At 43.7% G+C, this 25,826-nt stretch overlaps 1 protein-coding gene across 2 annotated transcripts in view; it reads right to left on the bottom strand.

Moving 5' to 3' along the window:
* Positions 1-766: 766 nt before the first annotated feature.
* stim2b (stromal interaction molecule 2b) overlaps positions 767-25,826 on the bottom strand; it is a 189,546-nt gene continuing 164,486 nt past the window's right edge. The window contains exons 9-13 of one of the 2 annotated variants that reach the window (XM_038791448.1): positions 20,640-20,807; positions 20,428-20,528; positions 11,530-11,768; positions 4,548-4,749; positions 767-1,892 (exon numbers count right to left, since the gene is read on the bottom strand). In XM_038791448.1, coding sequence (XP_038647376.1) covers positions 1,427-1,892; positions 4,548-4,749; positions 11,530-11,768; positions 20,428-20,528; positions 20,640-20,807 — 1,176 coding nt within the window. In that variant the 3' untranslated portion in view covers positions 767-1,426. Of the gene's footprint in view, positions 1,893-4,547; positions 4,753-11,529; positions 11,769-20,427; positions 20,529-20,639; positions 20,808-25,826 lie in introns of both variants that reach the window. The other variant, XM_038791447.1, reaches the window with a different exon arrangement.

Below are 25,826 nucleotides of genomic sequence, written 5' to 3' on the forward strand. Positions count from 1 at the left end.
CCCTTTGTTGGCGTTTCCAAGTGCTGCAATGTCAGAGGAAACATTTCATAATTTACCGACAGGAAGAGCAGTCAGTTACTAGAGCTGATTAAAGAAATTGTAGGGTATGGTTCTAAAATATCACAGGCATGCCCCTATTAAAACTATTTTAATCCACCTCAGAACCAAAAAGATTAATAACCTTTCATTTATAATTAGTCATGCTTTTCAGAGGATTTCACTTTCACTATTCCCAGGACAATACAGCACAAGAGACGAAATACTAAAGTTCAGAGCCACACATTGAGGGACAAACACTGGTTCCATTCATATTCTAATGAGCTGTGCACAGTAGAAGGGGAAAACATCAGAGGAAAGAGTGACATGTAAGAGACCCTAAATACCTACTTATTCCCATGTACAGCAGCCCCTACAAGCAGAATGGTAGCAAGCTCCCAAACCATCCTTAGAAGCAGAGGCATCAAGGCCAGACAGATCAAAGGTATGATTACCAATTATCATGAAAGGAATTGCAAAAGTAAAAACGATGGGGGTCAGGATTTCCTTAAAGCCACTTACGCCTCAGTTACACAACACAGAAATTTACAATGGTGGAAGGGAGGTGCTGGTGTTGGAAGGAACAGTGTAACAAAAGCAAACTCACATACACATTCAATTCATCACAGACTCTGATGTTAGTACACTGGAGTTTTGCCCAAATGATATGAAACTTCAGTGAAGGAAGTATAATCCAACAAAATAATTAAGCAGACCACATTCACGGCAATCATATCATAATGCTTCATTTTATTATTTTGATACATTAAAGAAGTTCCAAACACCCCAATTACCCTCAAGTCTATTAAGTTCAGGTGAAGTACTTTTCGCTTCTATCCGCAATAAGAAATCCTGAATTAAGAGTTCAGTATTTTGCCAGGTCCCACTGCTACTACAACCAGGTGAGGTTATGAGGAAACTGTTAGTGCTTGCTTGCAGGCTGGTATTAATCTTTAACAGCCTCCACTGCCAATCTTCAGAGTTCAAAGGCAAGGCATGAATGAAAAGCTCAGAGGCTGTCAGGTATTTTTAATCATCTGTGCAGCAGGTTTGTAAAACTTATAGGAAATTTGTCTCAAGAAAAATGTTGCTTTGTCACTCGTAGAAATTCCACTGTTTTTAAGAAATCTGAATCCTTAAAAATCCTACCAAAGCTCTACTTGGAACAGTAAAAACATAGAATCTGCTTAATTTCTCTATAAATCTTTATACACTGTCTATATAATCAGAGGTACCTTCCCCCATCAGGAAAGTAATAGTGCAACATTTATTTCTACAATTGTAACTCGGGCAGAAACATAGCCCTCTGTGTAACATCTAAATGCAGCTTTCGTAAACTGATGTTACGGTGAATTAGGCTTCACCATTGTGAACCACACTTTGGCTTTTATCATTTTGACATTTTCTTGAAGATCTTTTTCAACTTGGAGGTTTTCTTAACTCTGTCAGTGCTGTAAGCCATGTCTTGGGACACTGTTTGTCTCTTAGTTATGCTTTGCGGAGCTCTCATCGTACTGTTTTCGCTTTGTGTGGAAAGTTCCAGGACACGTCTGTCCTGAGCAGCTGGTAGCTGTCCCATGCTATACGATTTCTCAAGACCATTTCGCATTGGCCTACTGGCCATCAGAGAGCTCACAATCATACTTCTGGTGTCCACTGGGCCCAGAGAATCAGGTGTTGCAGCTAACTGCTCACGTGCCACAGATGAATCAACAAAGGATAAGTCATCCAGTGAATTCTTGGACATATTACATGAAGGACCACTAAGAGCCTCACTGTTTGATAAGGGAAACAGTTTCTTTTCATTCAAAGACCCAAAAGAGGAGTCACAGTCTGAGGCTGCATCCTGCGTGTCCCTGCAACACAAACAACCAAACAACAAGTTAATATTTTCTTATTAGCAGAACACAAGTATGACACAGCAAACTTTGGGGCTGATTTCAGTTCAGTGCCAGGGAAGTTATGACAACTTGTATTTATCCACCACCTTAGTGTACAGATACAGCTCAGTGACCCCTGATGTCAATGTTTCCTTTGGAGGTTACTCCAAGACATAGGTCTATGCTATGTAAATGAAGTGGGAAAGGCAATGCTGGTCCTTTTGCTTCATTTTCCAGTGGTGTCCATCGACATTTCCAGTGGTGCCAAAGAATTGTGATAGGCCTGGGGCCACTGCAGATTGGAGGGACTGAAGAGATCAGGCAGTAAGGCTAAGGAGGTGTCAAAGATAAGAGGCACCCTTTGCTGCATCATTCCAACAGTTCTTCGGGCTGAGAGGCCTTCTGACCTTCTTCAAAAACACTCAGATAACTTGAATTGGCCTCCTGCACTAAATCCTCAAAGGGAGTACTTGAATAGTGGTCTTAAAGGGGAACATCAGATTAACAGGTATAGACCACCGCTGCAGACTCTGGGTGACCTATAAGCATTGTCAGTTAATTCTTCAAAAACATCTATTTAAATACTTTCACAGATGCATTATTACTTAGCTATGCCTTCACTAATGCTCTTCAGCCAGCACTGCTGACCAAGCCTGTACCTGTGCTTCTGCTTCGAACCCCTCTCCTGGCACGAAGACAGGCCTAAACTCAGGATGCAACCAGGCCCATGTTATTGCCAGGGCTCATTAATCTCGATTACAAAGATTTGACGAGGTGAAAATGTACTTCAGGTACACTGCCTGCCCAGTATCCGGGGAAGAGGGGTGTCAGAAAAATAACCTTATTGGATTGTTCGATAGCACAAGAGTGTGACGAGAGATTTGAACGGTCATTGGATTTCACACACTGCTTTAGCAAGATTTTTAGCCAATGACCATTTGTGAAATTTAGAATCTCACTGGAAGAAAAGCAGTCGATTTTTGGTACACCCCCCACTAAATACACTGTCTTTCTTCCTAATTCTTTTTAGCTATTCATATAATAATTACATGCTGTTACAGATGCAAAACAATCTTTTTTTTAAAAAGGAAAACAATCTAAATAACAAAGCATGAAATGTACATCGAAATGTACAAAAGGCCTCTAAGCTGTTGTTAAATATTGTGTGGAGCTACGTTCTTCTGTTTTTGCCCATCTACACTAAATCCCCATAGGAAGAACTTGAATAGTGGTCTTAAAGGGGCACCATCAGATTAACAGATATAGATCATAAACAGACCCTCGGTGACCATAAGCATAGTCAGTTAGTTCTTCAAAAACAGCTCTGTAGATACTTCCACAGGACGCATTATTACTTGAGCCTTTACTAATGCTCTTCAGCCAGCACTGTGACAGAATTGTATACTGCTGGCTCAGATTGGCTCATTCCAAGTGCTTTCCTCCCTTTTAGAGAACTTGCCAAAGTGTAAATCACAAAGATAGAAATGTTGGCTGTGACATGATTTTATCAAGGACATCATTTCAAATTATTCATTCTTTCAAAAAAATGCAAAATAGTCTCGGACTGGTTATTTTAAAAAACGGGAAGTGACATGTTGATCAACACGGAGATAGGAGAATCCCAGTAATGTTAAAGAGCCAACTGATAGCAGGCTAGGGCAGCACGGTGGCACAGTGCTTAGCACAGCTGCCTCACAGCGTCAGTGTCCCAGGTTCAATTCCGGCCTCGGGTGCCTGTGGAGTTTGCACTTTCTCCGTGTCTGCGTGGGTTTCCTCCGGGTGCTCCCGTTTCCTCCCACAGATGTGCAGGTTAGGTGGATTGGCCATGTGAAATTGCCCCTTAGTGTCCAAAAGGTTAGGTGTGGTTACTGGGCTATGGTGATAGGGTGGGGGATTGGGCCAATGTAGGGTGTGCTTTCCAAGGGTCGCAGCAGACTCGATGGGCTGAATGGCCTCCTTCTGCACTGCAGGGATTCCATGATTTTATGATGGCTACCCAGTTACAGACATTTCTTTATTGAAATGTCCATGTAAAGATTCCAGATTATGCCCAAATGTTTGCCCAGTGCAAATAATTGAATCAAAATGGTGATTTCTTCCTCAGTTACTTATTGAGAATTTTCTACTTCTGCTATATCAGGATTATTAATTCATATCTGCTGGAGGTTACTTACGGTCCTGTGGTAACTAGACTAATACCTGAAGCTAAATTTGGTTAACGAGGATAGTTCCAGCCTCTTCCTTCATAAATCTCTTGATGTGGATTTAAATCCCGAGGCTCTGGAACATGTAAATTTTCCAGCCTGACTTACAATCAGTACTATCAGCATCAGGCAAGACTTTGAAATCCGTACTAATTGTGAATTGGAATAATCTGTTGAAAATCCATTTTTTACTCAAATTCAGATGAATTGTCCCTTGAGAAATTTGCAGAATCTTACATTTATTTTAAATCCATTTTCACATTTATGTCGTCGGTGTTTTTGAGGATTAAAAGTAACAGCGGTTAAGTAATTTAGTCCCATTTAATTTCCAGCATGCACATGTGGCTGTGAGAAAGCCGAGCAAACTGCGGTAAAATGCAATTTAATGCGCTCCAATTCATTCCACGACACGCAATAATCTAGTTACCAATTCCGGTCAGCTGTGAAAAATATGGCATCTTCCTCCTCCTCGCCACCGCGATGAAGGGTTGAACAGCTGTTCATCAAAAGGATGTCAGAAGCCGAATGCTGCAAGGAAGGTGAAAGCCCTGAAGGAATCACATTGTGCCTCCGATTGCGACCCTGGTTGCTGCTTTTTGGTAAATTGTAATTGAGTTTACTGTGAGCTACTGCTGAAAACAAAAACACAAGAGAATTAGAAACTGGGATTTACACTTCAGTGATGGAAAACGCACAAAAATAATTCACCAGACCGGGGCTTAGAAGTTAAATTCTGAGAGCAGATTAAAAAAGCTGTTTTATGTTCCTTTGATTATAGATGATTTATCAGTGACCTGATCTAGATGTTGCCAAATGCTAAAAAGGTTTTATAGGGTACACACTGATGATGACCAAATTAAAGAACCTGTGCTCAGCTATTTAGATGGGAAATCAAGAAGCATTTTAAAAAAAAAGGGTAGTGGTAATGTTGAATTAATTCCCCAAAAAGGCGACAGCTGCCTTCAAGGCTGCAATTGACAGATATTTGTTCGGCAAGGGTATCAGGAGATATGGAGCTAAGGCAGGTAAATAGAGTTGAGTTACAGATCAACCATGATCAAATTGAGAAGTGATGATTTGAGGGGCTGAATGGCCTAATTTATGTTTCTTTTTAAGCTTAGTATATGAAATTTGGCTGCAGCAATAAAACAGTGATTGCTAACTGAATCACTTGCTTACAAACATACAAACAAAAAGAGCTATTACTTTGATTTAACACCTCAAGTCACTGGCATTTCTGATGAGTAAAAACAATGTACTATTAATATTACTGTAAAGTTCATGCAATCAGTATTATAACTCTTTAGACGAACAGTTTGCGATGTATTAGTATTTGTAATCTATTTCATAGAATTTACAGTGCAGAAGGAAGACATTCAGCCCATCGGGTCTGTTCCGGCTCTTGGAAAGAGCACCCTACCCAAGGTTAACACCTTCACCCTATTCCCATAATCCAGTAACCCCACCCAACACTAAGGGCAATTTTGGACACTAAGGGCAATTTATCATGGCCAATCCAACTAACCTGCACATCTTTGGACTGTGGGAGGAAACCGGAGCACCCGGAAGAAACCCACGCACACATGGGGAGGATGTGCAGACTCCGCACAGACAGTGACCCAAGCCATTGTGTTAGGTAAAATAATTAAATTTAATTATTTAGCCTAAATACATAAGAACACAAGATCGAGGAGCAGAAGTAGGCCATCTGGCCCTTCGAGCCTGCTCTGCCATTCAATGGCTGATCTTTTGTGGACTCAGCTCCACTTTTCCGCCTGAATACCACAACCCTTTATTCTTCAAAAAAACTATCTTTATCTTAAAAACATTTAATGAAGGAGCCTCCAGTACTTCACTGGGCAGGGAATTCCATAGATTCACGACCCTTTGAGTGAAGGAAGTTCCTCCTAAACTCAATCTTAAATCTAATTCCTCTTATTCTGAGGCTATGACCCCTAGTTCTGCTTTCACCCGCCAGTGGAAACAACCTCCCTGCATCTATCCTATCTATTCCTTTCATAATTTTATATGTTTTAAGAAGATCCCCCCGCATCCTTCTAAATTCCAACGAGTACATGTCCCAGTCTACTCAACCTCTCCTCAACTCTGGGGTTAACCTAGTAAATCTCCTCTGCACACCCTCCAGCGCCAGTACGTCCTTTCTCAGGTAAGGAGACCAAAACTGAACACAATACTCCAGGTGTGGCCTCACTAACACCGTATACAAATGCAACATAACCTCCCTAGTCTTAAACTCCATCCCTCTAGCAATGAAGGACAAAATTCCATTTGCCTTCTTAATCACCTGTTGCACCTGTAAACCAACTTTCTGTGACTCATGCACTAGCACACCCAGGTCCCTCTGCACAGCAGCATGTTTTATTATCATTTAAATAATAATCCCTTTTGCTGTTAGTTAAATGCTTCATGTTTTTTTTTAAAAATGAGAATCCCACAGGAAAATAGTTACACCATTTTTGGTGTGTCATTCAGCAGTCCTCAGGCACAGTGCAAAATTTAAGATGCAATTGTTTATCATACTAGCTTGTGCCCTGTCCCAATTCACTTTGTCAATTCAGTACCAAATAAGGGCTAGTTCTGTTGCAGTCCCATATCATGGACTTAAATTGTACAGAAGGAGGCCATTCAGCCCAGCATGCTTATGCTAACTCTTTAAAAGATCCATCGAATTAGTGCCACTCCCTGCTCTTTCTGCATAGTCCGGACTTCTCTTCTCCCTTTCAAGAACATATCCAATTCTCTTTCAAAAGTTACTTTGGAATCTGCTTTCACCGCCTTTTAGCACTGTGTATTCTAGATCTAACAAGTGGCTGCATGAAGAAATTCTCCTTTAACATCCCTTTGGTTCTTTTGGCAATTATCTTAAATCTCTGGTCTCCGATTACCAACCCTACTGCCAGCGGAAACAGTTTCTCCTCATTCCTCGAAGAAAACACCAAACAATATTGAACACCTCCATTAAATTTCCACTTAACCTTCTTCGCACGAAGGAGAACAGTCCCAACCGTACTAATCTCCCCACACGACAAAAGTCCCTCAATCCTGGTACCTTTCCAACAAAAGCCCAAAACAGAATACTCCAGCTGAGGCCAAACTGTTCATTCATAAAGGTTCAGTAAAACGTCCTATATTTTATATGACTACTTCGAAGACTTTTCAAAAAGATTTTTTTTTTAAATTTTTAATCCAGGTCCGAGAGTTCAATCTGGAGTTTATTTCTATAGATTAGATAACAGGATAACACAGAGTAGCGTGGTAACACATAATCTTGAACAAAGGTATTCACTGCAGTGGTTGCTAAGAATTGGATACCTAGAGATAACGGATTACAAGAAACAAAAGCAAAGTGGAATATGCACCACTTTCCACACTTACCAAAAGTACTGCGATTTCACATGAAAGATCTGAAGTTCAGGAAAGAATGGCAGTTTTTGTGCCATAACAAATCACTTGCCTTGCCTCCAAGAAATATGCTTCGAGTAATGATCTACTCTTCATTTAAACTTTGTCACATCAAGGACAGAATTCCCAGCAATGACGCCGAGATAATAGACGAGAGAGGCTGGCATGTGCAGTTTGGTCTCTGGTACGTTTTGACAGATGCGGAGGATGAGCTACAGCTCTTAAATTTCCATCATGAATATGGAGGTCTGTTTTTAAGCGTGATGCTCTGTGGTCAGGTAGGCCAGTGGTTGGGGCATGAGATCAGCAACTTAAAAGATTGTGAATTCAAATCTGGTCTATCGTGGGTGGGCAACAAAAAGCAACGAAGAAAGCTGCCAAACTGTTGTTGAGAACCCAACTGGTAAACTACAGTCTGCCATGGAAGGGAAGCCATCACTGCTAGATGATCTGGTCAACACGTGACTCCAGTCCCACGTTACAAAGGAAACTCTTTGTGCCCTCGCTGAAACAAGGGGTAGTAATAGATATTACTGCCCTGACCGTTTTGCACACATTCCCAAGAAAATCTATAAAATGGTATTTGTAGCCAACTGAGAGCTGAGTCTGTGCTGTTCAATGTTAATGAGGATGAATTCATGCAGTGCATGAAATTAGCTGCCTTCATCAAACCCACTGATGTGATGATGGGTTTGAACTGTGCCGAATACAGGAGCAAGAGATCGCCCTTTTCTCCAACCTCACAAATAGGGCCATGATAGTCCACTGGACAACAACTTAGTGCCCATAACGTAACAAAATGCCCAGGGTACTTCACAGGAGCATTCTAAAACAATTTACAGGTCCAAGCCTCATTAAGAGGTATTAGGTCAGATAACCAAATGATTGGTCATGGAGGTAGGTTTTAAGGAGGGATGAGAGGTATAGGGAGGGAATTCAGGAGTTTAAGGCTTGGCAACTGAAGGCATGGCCAGCGATAGTAAAGCGAATAAAATTGAGGATGCCCAAAATTGGATGATCGTAGATAAGTGTAATAAGGCTGGGGGGTTTAAAAAAGATGTTACTTCACCAACAGTCAATGTAGGTCAGCAAGCGCAGGGTTATAGGTCAGCAGGATGAGCTGGAGCACAGGCAGAGTTTTGGATGATCCCAGGTTCAGTGGGAGAAATGTGGGAGATCAACCTGTGGTGCGTTAGAACAGTCAACTTCAGAGGTAATAAGGCATGATTGAGGGTTTCAGCAAGACGTGAGGAAGGGCAAATTTCAGCAATATGAGAGATAGGAAAAAAGTGATGTAGATAAGGTGGCTTCACAGAACAATACTATTGTCCATGATGACAGGCATGTCTCAGCTTTCTTCTACTAATTTTGTTCAGCTTTCCTTGCCATTTGTTTCCCACAAGCATATTTCAGACATCATTATTTCAGGCAGCATGGTAGCACAGTGGTTAGCACAGCTACTTCACAGCTCCAGGGACCCAGGTTTGATTCCCAGTTTGGGTCACTGTCTGTGCGGAGTCTGCACATTCTCCCCATGTGTGCGTGGGGCAGCATGGTAGCATGGTGGTTAGCATCAATGCTTCACAGCTCCAGGGTTCCAGGTTCGATTCCCGGCTGGGTCACTGTCTGTGGCGGAGTCTGCACGTCCTCCCCGTGTGTGCGTGGGTTTCCTCTGGGTGCTCCGGTTTCCTCCCACAGTCCAAAGATGTGCGGGTTAGGTGGATTGGCCAGGCTAAATTGCCCTTAGTGTCCTAAAAAAATAATGTTAATGGGGGTTGTGGGTTACTGGTATAGGGTGGATACATGGGCTTGAGTGGGGTGATCATTGCTCGGCACAACATTGAGGGTCGAAGGGCCTGTTCTGTGCTGTACTGTTCTAATTCTAATGTCTGTGTGGGTTTCCTCCGGGTGCTCCGGTTTCCTCCCAGGTCCAAAGATGTGCAGGTTAGGTGGATGGGCCATGATAAATTGCCCTTAGTGTCCAAAAAGGTTAGGTGGATTTACGTGGATAGGGTGGAGGCTTGGGCTTGGATAGGGTCCTCTTTCCAAGGGCCGGTGCAGACTCGAAGGGCCATATGGCCTCCTTCTGCACTGTAAGTTCTATGATTCTATGATTATCAAGCCAAGAAGCTGAATGTCTATGTTGACAAGCAATGTCACAAATATCCTTTGGGGCCCCTAAATGGAACAATGAAAATGATCCTACGGGGCACCAACATCAAGAATATCGATAATAATGTTCTTTTTCAGCCAAAGTGATCAGGTAGTAAAGGTGCGAGGCTTTCCTAAAAATATAAAAATTTGCTGACCAAACCGTAGATGATGCTCTTTGATCCAGATTATGTCGTAGTGCTCGCCGTGGCAGCACAGTAGCACAAGTGGATAACACTGTGGCTTCACAGCGCGAGAGTCCCAAGTTCGATTCCCAGCTGGGTCACTGTCTTTGTGCGGAGTCTGCACGTTCTCTTCTGTGTCTGTATGGGATTCCTCCGGGTGCTCCCGTTTCCTCCCACAGTCCAAAGATGTGCAGGTTAGGTGGATTGGCCATGATAAATTGCCCTTTGTGACCAAAAAAGGTTAGGAGGGGTTATTGGGTTATGGGGATAGGGTGGAAGTGAGGGTTTAAGTGGGTTGGTGCAGACTCAATGGGCCGAATGGCCTCCTTCTGCACTGTATGTTGTGTGTTCTGGAGTAAATCAGGCAGCGGTTTCCAGTGTAGTTAAATGTGAAAATCAGGCGATTGCTGTCCAAGTTTCGCTGCTCGTTCAAAAGCTTCACCACGCTGGTATCTTGCCACTATACTTGGCATTAAAACAGAAAGGGGAAGAAGTTGAGGTATTTTTCGACCAGGTACCCATTAAACACAACTGGAAAATACTGAGGCTTATCCATTAAAATATAACTGAATTTTTATCTCGAGTATGTTTTGATTGCTACCAAGCAACCTCTCTGACACTGAAGGCCTACTTTTTAAGTGTGGAATCTTGTTCCTTTAGATATTAATTATTGTTGCAGATTTTAAAAATGTATTTTCTTTCGGTCTCGCAACTCGCTTTCTTAATCCCAACTTTCTTCCCCCTCCCAATTTTGTTTTCTCTATGTAATTTACATCGAATTAAATATTCTAACTTACACTTGCTAGTTTAAACTCTGCATACTTCAGAAATGATTCTTCAATCTTATTGAAGACCTACACTGTTGCTTGACTTGACCTCAGATCTGGTGTAATTTGGAGGAGCCACTCACTCTGAAATGCCTCTCTCTAATTACCGCAAGTGGCCATAATAGTTGGGCAGTCCACTCCATGAGGTGAAGTATTAGTTTTAACATGTTTTTACAAAGCCTTTATTGTGTTTATATGGATGAACAAGAAAGTGAAAGCATGAGGGAGAGAAAGTGCGCAGACAGGGAAACTTCTGAAAGGGACAAGCAATTAAGAGAAGGGGGAGTTTGATTTTTGGCTTCTTCAAAATCTAACTGAATTCACAATAAGAATCCAAATGTAGCTACAGGTTAAATGGCAGATTAAATACAGGATATAACACCTGTAATAGTATGTTATGCTAATTTATTTACAAGAATGGAAGAATATAAGTAGTGAACTGTTATGAGTTCTATATTCTATATCTATTGGTGATTCCTATTTAATATTTAAAAAATATTTGCAAATTGAGTTATTAAATGATAATTCACTGCATTTACTCGACAATGAAATCATCATTTGCAAATATAGAATAAAAAAAGCTTCCATCCAAGTACTATACTTCAGATGGCAATGTTCTTCTCCAGAACCAATTCTGAAATGTAAAATGTCAGGTGTTCAACTGGCTAAGAATTGTCTGGGAGTAACGGGATGGAAAATAATAGCTTCTGTCCGATCCTATCCTGTTCCTCAGCTGAATTCAAGGCTCTAATGTTCAGAATTGAAATGTCAAGGTCTTAGTTGCTTGTTTTCACATTGTCAGAAGATAGGATTTGTAACTTACGGTGAAACTGTGGAATGATTGGTGGCGTGTCTTCATCCAAGTCATCTACTCCACCAGCTATTGGATATGGTGGGACAGATACACGTGGCATAACCACCCAACTGTGTTCAGAATACAGAATGGAGGTTAGGCTAGGCATTCCTGCATTGTGCAAAATTGGAAAGCCACAAATTTTCTCAATTTGCTGCCAGCGGTGTAGCCGTTCACGCAAGGCTGCTGTCACCTCAGATAAGGCTTGTCTGAAATACAAATGCAAAGGAAACAGAAATTGTAAAGTTCTGATAAAAACTCATCATTTCCACTTAAAACATTGTTTTAAAATGCAAGGTTTCCAGTGGCTTACTGAATACGTGCACTGTACACACACACACACACCAGAGAAGCTCAAGGCTCTTTGTTTAATTGCTGACCTCAGCTGAGGTGAAGTAGAAATATTATAATTGTCCTCAACACTTTGGAGTATACAAGAATATAAAATAACACCAGTCAGGTTTGCTGTCATTATCCAGCGATTTCGCTGGAAGATACATGGGTGTGAAATTTCCATGCATTAATAGCCTTCCACCATGTCACGGTCGATGTTCACACCGGAACGTTTGCCATTTTAGGTAAGAACTGCTAGGGTGGTTGGGGCGAGGGTGGGGATCAAAATTGGGAGGGGGAGGAGGAAAACATGCGGCTAATATTTTTGCCCTTATGTAACAAGAACATACCCATAAAGGCTATCAGTAGTTTAAAAAAACAGGATAAAATCAATTCTCTCCTAACTATTTTCTAATCACAATAAAGTGCTATCAGCTACGGGAGCAGGTATGGTCACAAGCACAATTAAGGAGTGCAGATCTTGTACTTTCAAGTGAATTGGCTGTAAAATAAAGCAATTTGCCAGCTTCCAAGTAATACTAATGTCATTGGATATTTCATCTTCTTACTAAAATGGATGCCTTTTGATCTTCTGCAGCTTTTCTTTATTAATATTCAATTTTATTCCCTCTTTTGTGAGGATGCATTATTCTGATCAAAGCTTAAATACATTTTCAATAAATCAAAAGTTAATTTAAGAGAGTTCAAACAAAAAGTAATACCTCGCTTACTAAGCACTGAATTAATCTCACACATATTTCTGTAACCACGAGTGATGATCAACCAATTCCAATAAACTGATAAAAGTCAAAAAGATATTCCCATTGACCAGGTTTGTTTTTCCAAATGTACAAAATAAATGTTGTGGAATCAATTTAACTTGAATTATCTGGAAAAGCAGGAATATTTAGAATTGCCTACAAGCTGCTGCAACGACATCAGTATAAATTACAATAACCATACCAAAAGACCGCAATTGTCTGGGGCTGACGCATGAATTCACGTCAATCTGTTCATATTGACAGAAGATCAAAAATTCAGAAATAATTCTTTTTCCTTTCAAATTGCTTTTCTGGTAAAGGGATTCCACAAGCTCACATTAATACAGATCTAGGTATTATATAAGGATGGCATGGTGGCACAATGGTTAGCACTGCTGCCTCACAGCGCCAGGGACCTAGGTTCAATTCCAGCCTTGGGTGACTGTCTGTGTGGAGTTTGTACATTCTCCCCTCGTCTGCGTGGGTTTCCTGCCACAGTCCAAAGTTGTGCAGGTTAGGTGGATTGGCCATGTTAAATTGCCCCTTGGTGTACAAAGATTAGGTGAGGTTACGGGCATACGATGGGGAAGTGGGCCTCTTTCAGAGGGTTGATGCACACCCGATGAGCCGAATGGCTTCCTCCTGCATTGTAGGGATCTCATGTTTTTTTTTTCCACTTTTAAACATTTTTTTTGTCCAATTAAGGGGCAATTCTTCTTGTCCAATTAAGGGGTAATTTAGCGTAGCCAATTCACCTGCCCTGCACATCTTTGGGTTGTGGGGGTGACTCACGGGGAGAATGCGTAAACTCCACACACAGTGACCCGAGTCTGGGATTGAATCCGGGTCTTCGGCGCCGTGAGGCAGCAGTGCTAACCACTGCGCCACTGTGCTGCCCTGGGATGATGAGTTTGGCCCAGTTCCACCGGTGTGGATTACTCAGCTCACTCACGGTGGGACCTGGAAGTTAAGTGTGCGGGAGCTGTCCTGGGGCAGGGGGATCCGACCTCCGGGGGGGGGGGGGGGGGGGGGGGGGGGCGAAAGAAGAGATGGGGGCACGGTGGTCTGGCCCGCGATCGGGGCCTACCAATTGGTGGGCGGGTTGGTTCCGTGAGGGTCTACTTTACTCCGCGCCGAGCCCCTGTCGGGCTCCACCTTATTGCCCGGGCGCTGGCACGGAGAAGGGAACCCCCGTGCATGCGCGGAAATATGCCGGCCGTTTCCGCATGCACGAGATCACGCCGGCCGTTCCGCGCATGCACAGACTCGCGTGGGCCGCTCCACGCCGGCAGGAGTGGCGGGGAAACCTAGCATGAAGTCCAATATACTTGAGAGCACCATGTGATACAAAAATTTCTAAATCTGAAGTGGTGATGCCAGAGGAGTGATGCAACCCAAGGAACGGCCGCTCGGTGAGTAATTTAGAACTACAGCTACACAACGCAGGGGGTTGTTACACAAAATTAGGGCTCACAAGATTGAGGGCAATCTGTTAGCATGGTTAGAGGATTGGTTAACGGACAAAGGACTGGTTTAGCTCACTCAGCTAAATCGCTGGTTTTTAAAGCAGACCAAGCAGGCCAGCAGCACGGTTCGATTCCCGTACCAGCCTCCCCGGACAGGCACCGGAATGTGGCGACTTAGGAGCTTTTCACAGTAACTTCACTGAAGCCTACTCGTGACAATAAGCGATTTTCATTTTCAAGAGGAATAAATGGGTAGGCAGGCTGTAACTAGTCAGGTACCACAATGGTCAGTACCTGAGCCTCAGCTATTTACAATCCTTATCAATGACTTGGATAAGGGGACTCAGTAATGTATCCAGGTTTACTGAGTAAGCGTGGGGAAGATGCAAAGAGGTTGCAAAAAGATATAGTCAGCTTAAGCGGGTAGCCATGAGTATGCCAGATGAAATATGATGCAGGGAAGTGTGAAGTTACCAACGTTGTAAGGAAAAATAGAAAGCAGAATATTTTGTAAAATGGGCGAGCTACTGGAAAATATTGATATTCAGAGGGACCTGGATGACCTTGTACATGTATCACAAAGTTAATGCAGATGTACAGCAAGAAATTTGGAAGGCAAATCATGTTAACCTTTAATATAGAGGAATCGGAACATCACAGCAAAGAAGTCTTATTAGAATTATACAGGGCATGGGTGAGGTCCCACCTGGAGTATTGTGTACAGGCTTCTTCTCCTTACCCAAGGAAGGACATTCTTCTCCTTTTAAAAAAAAAATTGAACGTACCCAATTCATTTTTCCCCCCAACTAAGTGGTAATTTAGCATGGCCGATCTGCCCTGCGCATCTTTAGGTTGTAGGGGTGTGACCCAGGCTGACACGGGAAGAATGTACAAACTCCACACGGACAGTGATCTGGACCCGGGATTGAACCCGGATCCACAGCACCGTGCCGCCCTTAGGACATTCTTGTCCTAATCTGAGTGTAAAGGTTCACCTTGGGATGATGCCCTATGAGGAGAAATCAAATAGACTGGAGCCTATATTCCCTATAGAATTTGGAAGGGTGCAAGGTGATCTCATTGAAACATATGGGGCGCGATTCTCCGCAAATGCGGCGAGTCGTAAAGGCTGCTGTGAAACTGGCCGTGTTTCACGGCAGCCTCCGCGCCCCCTCCCAGGACCCGATTCTCCCCCCCCGGGCGGGGCTAGCAGCGGGGCCCCGTGAAGCATGGCATCGCGGCCTTAGCGACCGTCGCTAAGTCCGCGCGCCAAGCGTCACGCCGGCTGACGCGCACGATGACATCAGTCGCGCATGCGCGGTTTGGACGGCTCCAACCCACGCATGCGCGGGGCCGTCATCTCCCTCGGCCGCCCCGCGGACTGATCCTGCAGGGCGGCGGAGGGAGAAAGAGTGCGTCCATTACGGACGCACTGCCCGCGATCGGTGGGCACCGATCGCGGGCCCATGCCCCCTTGGCACGGCCGTGGTACTGCCATGCCAATCGGGGCTCTGGATGCCCAGAGCGGGCATGTTGCGGCCGTTTTTACTACGGCAGCAAGCAGGTGTGTTTGCTGCCGTAAAAACGGCCGTAAAGGCCTGGGAACTCGGCCCATCGGCCTGGGGAGAATCGCTGTTCGCCGTAAAAAACGGCGAGCAGCGATTCGTGTCGTGGGGCGGCCGTGGGGGGGGGGGGGGGGGGGGAGAATAGCAGGAGGGCATGAAAAATGTCGGGGACGCCCTCCCGCTATTCTCCGACCCGTCGTGGGCAGCGGAGAATCGCGCCCATGGAATTCGTAAGGAGCTTGATAGGTTAGATACTGCACGGGTGTTTCCCCTGACTTGGACGAGAACTAGGTACACGGTCCCAGAATGAGGGGTCTGAGATAAGGAGATATTTGTTCACAGTTGTCTTTGGAAATCTCTGTGCTGATAATGCCCAGTTGTTTAGTATATGCAAGATAAAGATCGACAGATCTTGGACACTAGGAGAATCGGAGCATACGGAAATAATGGTGGTGTTGAAGTAAAAGATCAGCTATGATCTTATTGAACAGTGGAACTGACTCAAAGGGCCAATGTCCTACTCCTGCTCTTATTTCTTATGTTGTTTTCCAGTCAGTTTGTGAATGGTAGTAATAGTATTCTTGCAGACCTACAAGCCTGCATATAATTTACGTCTTCTAATTTTACTCTTAATGAAGTACCAACTTGTGAATTCCAAAATAAATTAAATTGCAAGAGCCAACAGTTTTGCAATATGACTACTGGGGACAGTTTTGAAAATCACCAGGCCTCATTTCTAGCTTCGCTATCCAGGTTTTATTGCACTACTTTAAATGAACAACCGTTAGCTCTGCCTCGGATTAAGTTGATGCTCCCATTCTGTGCATTTACTGACAGAAGATATTTCCCCTCTCTTAAAAGAAATGCAATGAGGGACACACAACTGTAGTCTCTGTACATATTGAAAGGCTGTGTATGTAATACCTAAGCAGCCAATTATAAAGCATCTTGAATAATGCTGCTGAACCGCCAGCAGCCACTTTGGGAATATAAATAATGGGGCAATCCTGGGTGTGCTGTGTCCTTTCAGGGGAAGTAAAGGAAGACTGCCAAGGCCTGTTTAATGAAGGCCACTACAGGTGACCACTGACAGTATGAACACCAGTGTTCTTGACTGTGTGGAGGGTCAATAAGCAGAGTACAACATGCAGAGAAACAGTGGCACAGTTAATAAGATTGGTGCCATGCACAAAACGAATCTAGTGAGATATTTGGAAAATAATGCCCGATCTGAAGAAAACTGTGAAAATGAACAATGGATATGATCAACAAAGCAGCCATTTATTTACATGGCATAACCAATGTGGAAGGTTGTCATTTAGCCACACCCGTTAGTGCTGCCGCTCGTAGGGCCTGGTCCTAATTTTCATCCACCTATGTTCCCTTTTCCACAAAAAATCTAGCTGATATTCTTAAAATCTGATAAAAAGAGGAATTTTAGTTTGGGCCGAGAATCAGTCTGGACACAAGCTTACTAAGTTCTAATTCTCAGGCTCATTTGAATACCCCAAAGCCAACACTCATTGAATTCACCAGGAATGTCAATGCCATGGGCAGGAGTGGAAAGTTGCAGAGAGTCAGGCCACTGCAATGTAACCACAGAAACAATCCCCAGCATGATCAGAAGGGTGGTGGTGGTCAGTACTCTGTGAGCCACTGCACGATGGAGGTGGCAGGGTGTATCCGTCTGTATCCGTCTTGCAAACACCAAACTCAAAATACTGATGTCGGATCGGGTTGTAGCCACCTGGGGTGGCCACGTCCCGATTCCAAAATGGACACTCGCAAAGAGTGCAGGGAAAAATGGACAGCACTAGAGAAAACAAGCAGGTGCAAGGTTTCCTGTGTATTAGGACCTGCAGAACCCAGACAGAACTGAAACCAATAGCCATTAGCATAGTAATGAGCTATCTCCGGGGACAAAAAGAAACATTGAAACAATCGAGACCAAGACAGACTTCCCGGCACCAGTGGAAGTTAAAACAAAGGCAGGCCAACGGTTACATAGGGCCCGCCCAACGATCAGGGAACAACCCCGGTATTGGAGAAAATCAATACGAACGATTGGGACATGGTCCAATTAATTGGGACCAAGTCCGGGGTCCACCCAGAAGGGCGCAAAACCCCTGGGGGCTATAAAACAGAGTTCCCAAGGTCAGTTCGCTCTCTTGGAAGATCTCTTCACCTTCATCTTGGCTTTTGGCTCTCAGCGACGAGAGGCCGCCAAGCACCAACCAAGTCGAAGGTCAACGCGCGCTACGTGATAGGCGCTCCTAGCTACTATCCCATACCAGTTCGAAGCCAGCAGTATCAGAACCGGACAACGGCCATTGTTCCTCTGACTGAGTGGGCCACTCGAAGCTAAGTATAGGCTTTAGTAGTAGTTGTAGTTTAGCGAATAGAGTTTATGCCTGAGTAATAATTGACTGTGTGTGTAAATAAATGTGTATTGATTTCAAACTTACTAACTGGTGTATCGAGTTATTGATCAGTACTTGGCTTTGAACCCTGTGGTGGTATCAGAAAGATACCTGGCAACTCTTGAGCAAAGATAATTAAAACAGAGCAAATTAAGGGAAAGCATAACGAACAACAGGGTAAATCTGCCCAACTTTAAGATTTCAACTAGCACCCTGTCTGCATGCAGCTGACCCTGAAGACAGTGATGTCAAAATATGGCTGACCTGAACAATGCAGACTGGGGATGTTAAGTGGACCCAGGTTAATTTAACCTCGCCCACACGCCATTCACACTGTGTGACTGACCATAAAAACTGCCCCCCCCCCCCAATCGCTGCATTCATTACTAACTCTGGCCAGATGTCTCATTGAGCTGGATTTTACACTCATAACACGTGGCCTTCCAGCCGCCTACCAGCCCACCCCAACCTGTATAAAATTTTTATCGGGGACGGTGGAAGCGTCTGGCAGTCTGCCTGCGCTTGAGCCTATTGAGGCCCTTAATTAAGGACATCATCTTGCCCATGCCGTTATTTTACCTGTGGCAGGGAGAGGCCACTATTTTATCTGGGGTAGGAAGAAACCCCCACATGCAGATCGGACTCCCCCACCCATCACACCAGACGCTCCCCCCACCTTACCTTGAACCTGCCAACACCATCTCCCTCATTTATCTTGATGCCCAGCTCCAACAATGATCTCCACTTGGGATTGTCTGTAGTCCCAGCAGTGGTCATCACTCCCGTCGGGACTACTGCTCTGCTGGCAGACCATTCCACACACCCACCACTCTCTGTGTAAAGAACCTACCTCTGACATCTCCCCTATACTTTCCCCCAATCACCTTAAAATTATGACCTCTCATGACAGCCATTTCCATCCTGGGGAAAAGTCTCTGGCTATCTACTCTATCCATGCTTCTCATCACCTTGTACACCTCTATCAAGTCACCTCTCTGCCTTCTGCGCTCCAGTGAGAAAATCCCTCACTCCCTCAATCTTTCTTCATAAGACATGCCCTCGAGTCCAGGCAGCATCCTGGTAAATCTCCTCTGTACCCTCTCCAAAGCATCCACATCCTTCCTATAATGAGGCGACCAGAACTGGACACAATATTCCAAGTGTGGTCTAACTAGGATTTTATAAAGCTGCAGCAAAACCTCACGGCTCTTAAACTCAATCCCCCTGTTAATGAAAGCCAACACACCATACGCCTTGTTAACAACCCGATCAAACTGGGTGGCAACTTTGAGGGATCTATGTACGTGAACCCCAAGATCCCTCTGTTCCTTCACACTTCCAAGAATCCTGCCTTTAACCCGGTATTCAGCATTCAAATTCAACCTTCCAAAATTCGACTTCACATTTATCAAGATTGAACTCCATCTGCCACTTCTCAGCCCAGCTCTGCATCCTGTCAATGTCGTGTTGTAACCTGCAACAACCCTCAACACTATCTACAACTCCACCAACCTTTGTGTCATCGACAACTTACTAACCCAGCCTTCCACTTCCTCATCCAAGTCATTTATAAAAACCACAAAGAGCAGAGGTCCCAGAACAGATCCTTGCGGGACACCATTGGTCACCGACCTCCAGGCGGAATACTTTCCATCCACTACCACTCGCTGTCTTCTTTCGACCAGCCAATTCTGTATCCAAACAGCCAAATTACCCTGTTATCCCATGCCCCCTAACTTTCTGAATGGGCCTACCATGGGGAACCTTATCAAATGCCTTACTGAAATCCATACACACCACATCCACTGCCCGGCCTTCATTAATGTGTCTTGTCACACCCTCAAAGAATTCAATGAGACTTGTGAGGCATGACCTGCCCCTCACAAAGCCATGCTGACTATCTTTAATCAAACTATATTTTTCTAAATAATCATAAATCCTATCTCTCAGAATCCTTTCCAATATTTTCCTCACCACAGATATAAGACTGATGGGTCTGTAATTCCTAGGGATTTCCCTATTCCCTTTCTTGAATAGGGGAACATTCGCCTCCCTCCAATCATCCAGTACTACTCCAGTGGAGAGTGAGGACACAAAGATCATTGCCAACAGCGCAGCAATCTTCTCCCTCGGTTCCCGTAGTAACCTTGGGTATATCCTGTCAGGCCCAGGGGACTTATCTATCCTCCTGCTTGTTCTGCATGACTAGCCAGCTGTTTAGCCCACTGTGCTAAACCAGCCCCAGCATCACTACTATCCAGGTTGTGTGTTAGAACAGAAAAGTAAAATAGCGTTTAGCAAGGTGAGCGATTGAGAATCTTACTTTGCTCCAAGAATTTTGTGATCAACCTCATCCAGGGAGGAACTGTGTGCCACATGGAATGTTCCGAATATAGTATTACGCTTTTTCTTAATCTTCTCTGCCTAAGGACAGAAGAAACATATTAGAGTCGGCAACAGTCTGTAACCTGCTGACTCTTTCCAGCATTTTCTGTTTTTATTTCAATAAAATGCTACGCCTAATAAAACACTTACCTCGTCTTTAACAGCATTGAGTTGTAATTCAGCACTATGTTTCTTAATGTTGTAGTACTGAACCTCTACCTCATGAGTGAGCTGCAACCATTTCTGCAGAGTTTCTGGCAGTGCCCAGCCACTACGAACTTCCAACTCCTTCTCCGCGTTCTTCAGGGCCATACGCACCTACCAATCACACATTAAAACTGGTGAAATTTGTAAGCAATATTAATAACACTAATTTTATTAAAATAAACAACACTGGACATTCCACTTCTTTATCCGGAGTCACTCTTGCTATCCATTCACCAAATTTGATGATCCTGACAAAAGATATTAAAATTCTGTTTTTCCTGCTTTCGGTCTACCAAGTTATGCCGCATGTTTGAGACGCATGTAAAATGGCTCGTCAATTGTGCAAAATTATGCCAAAGATGAGAAAACATACTTGAAAGGGAAAATTGGAGATACTGAGATAGAGACGGTAAGAGAAAACCTATTTGAGGTTTAAAAAAATTATGGAGTTTTTTGTAAATAGAGCGAATAGAAGAAGAGCATTTCCTTTGATTGGGCAGTCAGGAATGATGTTAACATAATATTTCCCCCCCCCCCCCCCCCGATAAGTTTAGAGTGAGGGGCTGGTTTAGCACACTGGGCTAAATCGCTGGCTTTTAAATCAGACCAAGGCAGGCCAGCAGCACGGTTCAATTTCCGTACCAGCCTCCCTGAACAGGCGCCGGAATGTGGCGACTAGGGGCTTTTCACAGTAACTTCATTGAAGCCTACTTGTGACAATAAGCGATTTTCATTTCATTTCATTTAAAATTATGTCCCCGAATGCTGGTTGTGGGCTGAACTAAATTCCATAGGTGTCTGGAAGTTAGAACATAGAGCATACAGTGCAGAAGGAAGCCATTCGGCCCATCGAGTCTGTACCGACCCACTTAAGTCCTCACTTCCACCCTATCCCCGTAACCTAATAACCCCTTCTAATCTTTTTGGACACTAAGGGCAATTTATCATGGCCAAGCCACCTAACCTGCACGTCTTTGGACTGTGGGAGGAAATCAGAGCACCTGGAGGAAACCCACGCAGACATGAGGAGACTGTGCAGACTCCGCACAGACAGTGACCCAGCAGCGAATCGAACCTGGGACTCTGGGGCTGTGAAGCCACAGTGCTATCCACTTGTGCTACCTTGCTGCCCAAGTTAATCAATTTGATGTCACTGTCTAGAGTATAACGCCTTCCATGTTCTACATGTCATCAGGATGTTATCAGGTCATTTACTACAATACATAGGTATCACGGTAGCACAGTGGTTAGCACCGTTGCTTCACAGTGCCAGAGACCAGGGTTCCATTCCCGGCTTGGGTCACTGTCTGTGCAGAGTCTGCACATTCTCCCCGTGTCTGCGTAGATTTCCTCCGGGTGCTCCAGTTTCCTTCCACAAGTCCCGAAAGATGTGCTTGTTAGGTAATTGGACACTCTGAATGTTCCCTCTGTGTACCCGAACAGACACTGAGTGTGGAGACTATGGGCTTTTCATAGTAACTTCATTGCATTGTTAACGTAAGCCTACTTGTGACAATAATAAAGATTCTTATTATTAGATCGAGAAGAGAACTTCCTCTATTAATGGTCCTAATACACTGAACAACAGAGCGTCACATTACCAGTTCTGGCTCCACGCAACTTGGGCATTCCAATTTATATTTGCTTTAATGAAATCCCTCTTATGTTAATACAACCTCTTGGTATTCACACATTCTATTCATTTCTTCTTAATTATTCCACTCTCCCAATAGTTACAGAATACTAAATAGGTGTCTAGCTATATTTCAAAATTATATGGCTCATATTTGATCAAATAAATTTATATTGGAGGATAAATTCAGTAACATATATTGCTGTTCCTCCATTGCCACGAGGGCGGAATCCTACCCAAGAGCATTGTGGGAGCATGTTTATCACATGGTCAGCATTGGTTCAAGAAGAAAAGCCAACGATAAAGTCAGGAAAAATATTGAAGCTTGAACTCCCTGCTGGGAGGGCAAAATAAAAATAAAAAAATCAGTGAATTTAACCCACATTGTGAACTTTGTAGAAATTTGGGTACACGTTTAGTACACCTATCTCTTCTATTTGCAAGTATAAATATCCTTTATATACCTCATTGATAGGGTGGCTAGGTCTCACCCTGCATCTTTTCACGGAGTTAAGATACTTTGGACCATAGAATTCCTACAATGCAGAAGGATGCCAATTGGATAATCGTGCCTGCACCAACCGTCTGAAAGAGCACCCTACCTAGGCCCACTCCCCCGCCCTATCCCCGTAACCTCATAATCCCACCTAACCTGCACATCTTTGGACTGCTCTTTTGATTTGCTCTTGCTGACGTGGGGCCGAATTGTGTTTGGAAGGCTTTAAAAATAGCAGGCGGGACCCAATTCCTGAATTCCCACCTCCATTCCAGATGCCAGCTAGTTTCAAAGGGGCGGGAAAAGGGTTGAATTGCACCTAGCTATTCCAAGGTTTCACAACACAAGTCCGCATTTCAGATTTTATGCAGGTTTTTTTTAAGGCGACATCTTTCACACCAACTCGGTGTGATGAACGTGAAGGTGGGAACTGTGCGAAAGGCAAATTGAAAGCGTGTTACCAACTTGACATTTTTAAGAAATTCTTTCATGGGATGTGGGACTCACTGGCAAGGCAAATATTTGTTCCCCATCTCTAATCGAATTTTAATTGACTGCCTTGCTGGATTAATTCAAAAGGCAGTGAGTCAACCACATGGGAGGAGTGCCGATATGTAGCAAGATTACTAAGAGCAGAACAAATAGGAGCAGGAGTAGGCCATTCATCTCCTCACGCCTGCACTGCCATTCAGTATAATCCTAGCTGATCAGACTGTGGCCTTAACTACACTTTCCTGCACAGCCTCCCATAACCCTAGACCCCCTTGCTGTTCAAAGATCTGCCAACTCAAGTTTGAATATTTTTCCCTTTGTGTTACTGTAACAGCTGAATTTCCAGTTATATATTATATGCTAAACAACATACTTAATGTTTTTTTTTTTAAATGCCACCTATTTAGGCCACCTTGTTACACTAACAAGTGTACACTAGTTACACTAACAAGGGCAGCACGGTAGCATTGTGGATAGCACAATTGCTTTACAGCTCCAGGGTCCCAGGTTCAATTCCGGCTTGGGTCACCGTCTGTGCGGAGTCTGCACATCCTCCCCGTGTGTGCGTGGGTTTCCTCCGGGTGCTCCGGTTTCCTCCCACAGTCCAAAGATGTGCAGGTTAGGTGGATTGGCCATGATAAATTGCCCTTAGTGTCCAAAATTGCCCTTAGTGTTGGGTCGGGTTACTGGGTTATGGGGATAGGGTGGAGGTGCTGACCTTGGGTAGGGTGCTCTTTCCAAGAGCCGGTGCAGACTCGATGGGCCGAATGGCCTCCTTCTGCACTGTAAATTCTATGATCTATGAACTTTCATCTGAAAGTACACTTTAGTATTTCATGTTTGCTCCCACTACCATAAACTTCAAGTCTTAAAATTAGAGCCATCTAGCCATTCAGGCACAACATTGGAAAAAAACCTTGTCACATGAAGATTAGTAGAAAGTTGGAACTCTCTCCGCCAAGAGGCCTATGGGTGCTCTGTCAATTGGAACTTTTAAAACTGCAATTGAAACATTTTGTTAGGCGTGGGCATCAAGGGAGAGGGAGCAACGGTGCAAAAATGGAGTTAAGACACAGATTAGCCATCGGCGGAACAGACACAAGGGGCTGAATAGTCCACCCCTGCTCCTACAGCCCATAAGCGGTTTCAGCTAAAAACACAGAATAAGAATTTTTTATGGAAAAAATTGACAGGAAGAGCAGGCATGTGTTAAAATCCGGTAGATATTAAAAGGCTGCAACAAAATACAGGAAAGCATAAAAAGGCTTGCAGAATGAGCATGAAAACTTGATTAGAGCAAAGTGTGTCATGGTTGATTTTGGTGAGAGGAATGAGGCATCAAATGATTTCTTCGAAGGGAAGAAACCAAGCAGGGTGGAGAAGCAAAAGAGATCTTGGAATAAAGATGTGTAAATAATTAAAGGAAAGGTTACATTTTTTAAAAATCAGGTGAAGGTTCTAGGTGAACTACTATTGACAGTTCCTCAGCACTGAGAATGTGCTTATACAATTTTGAAGGCATTGCAAAAGGTAGACGGGGATAAACTGTTTCCATTTCTTGGTGAATACAGAAGGGGGCATAAATATAAGACAGCCTCTAACAAAAGAAACCAAACAAAGAATGTAACTAGAATTGCTTTCGCGAGAGGGAAAAATGTGAAACTTGCAGCGATGTGGTATGGTTCAACAGACAATATTGACACATTTAACAGGAGGTCAGATGCACACATGAGGGCAAAGAGAATAAAGGCTCAACGTGGGAATTAGAGTGGGAAGAGGCCGGTTCGGAATACAAACATTGGCTTCGACCAATCCGGCTAATGCGCTGTGAAATTTTATATAAAAACAAATCTTCGCTAAAAGGTTAAGTAATTTGGATGACATCGCTGGATGAATTCCTGAGCACAGTGCATTGCCAGAAAGACCTCCATCAATTTTATCTATCTTTGACTACTGTATTATGAATTAGGTTTCTGCCGACTGGAGATGGAGTTATCCAATTGACTTATCACTCTGTGGTAATTTATAATTAGGTCTTCAGTTTATGTATAATCAATGCTTCACAGTTGTCTGACACAGACTGAATTGTACATGGAGCTTAATAGAAATAAGAAATCAAACAGGCATTCAAACCTTTGCCCTGTGTAGCAATATAGAGAGGTTCAGAGTGAGTACTATTATCTTTTCAGTCACAGATGACAATACTTTTAGCTTGTTTTTGCTTGCCTGGGGTTCGGGATGGGGGATGGGGGGGTTGGCTTGTCTTTCCCTAGGCAGCTTATACGATCCAGAGCACTGGCTTCAAAATCCGGTTTCAATTGAGTACCTAGCATAATGCCACTTGGGACTAATGCTGGGAAACTGGTTCATAATTACTTGTCAGCCCACGAACAACACCAAAAACAAAATGCTGCCAATCATGTAGCAAAGAAAATCCTACAAACACGCTAATGATCACCTGCACCACCTGAGCAGTATTTTGGTGGAGCAGATTAGCGGCCGGTTGTAG

The sequence above is a fragment of the Scyliorhinus canicula genome, chromosome 3 (assembly GCF_902713615.1).
Source record: "Scyliorhinus canicula chromosome 3, sScyCan1.1, whole genome shotgun sequence".
Taxonomy (NCBI): Eukaryota; Metazoa; Chordata; class Chondrichthyes; order Carcharhiniformes; family Scyliorhinidae; genus Scyliorhinus; species Scyliorhinus canicula.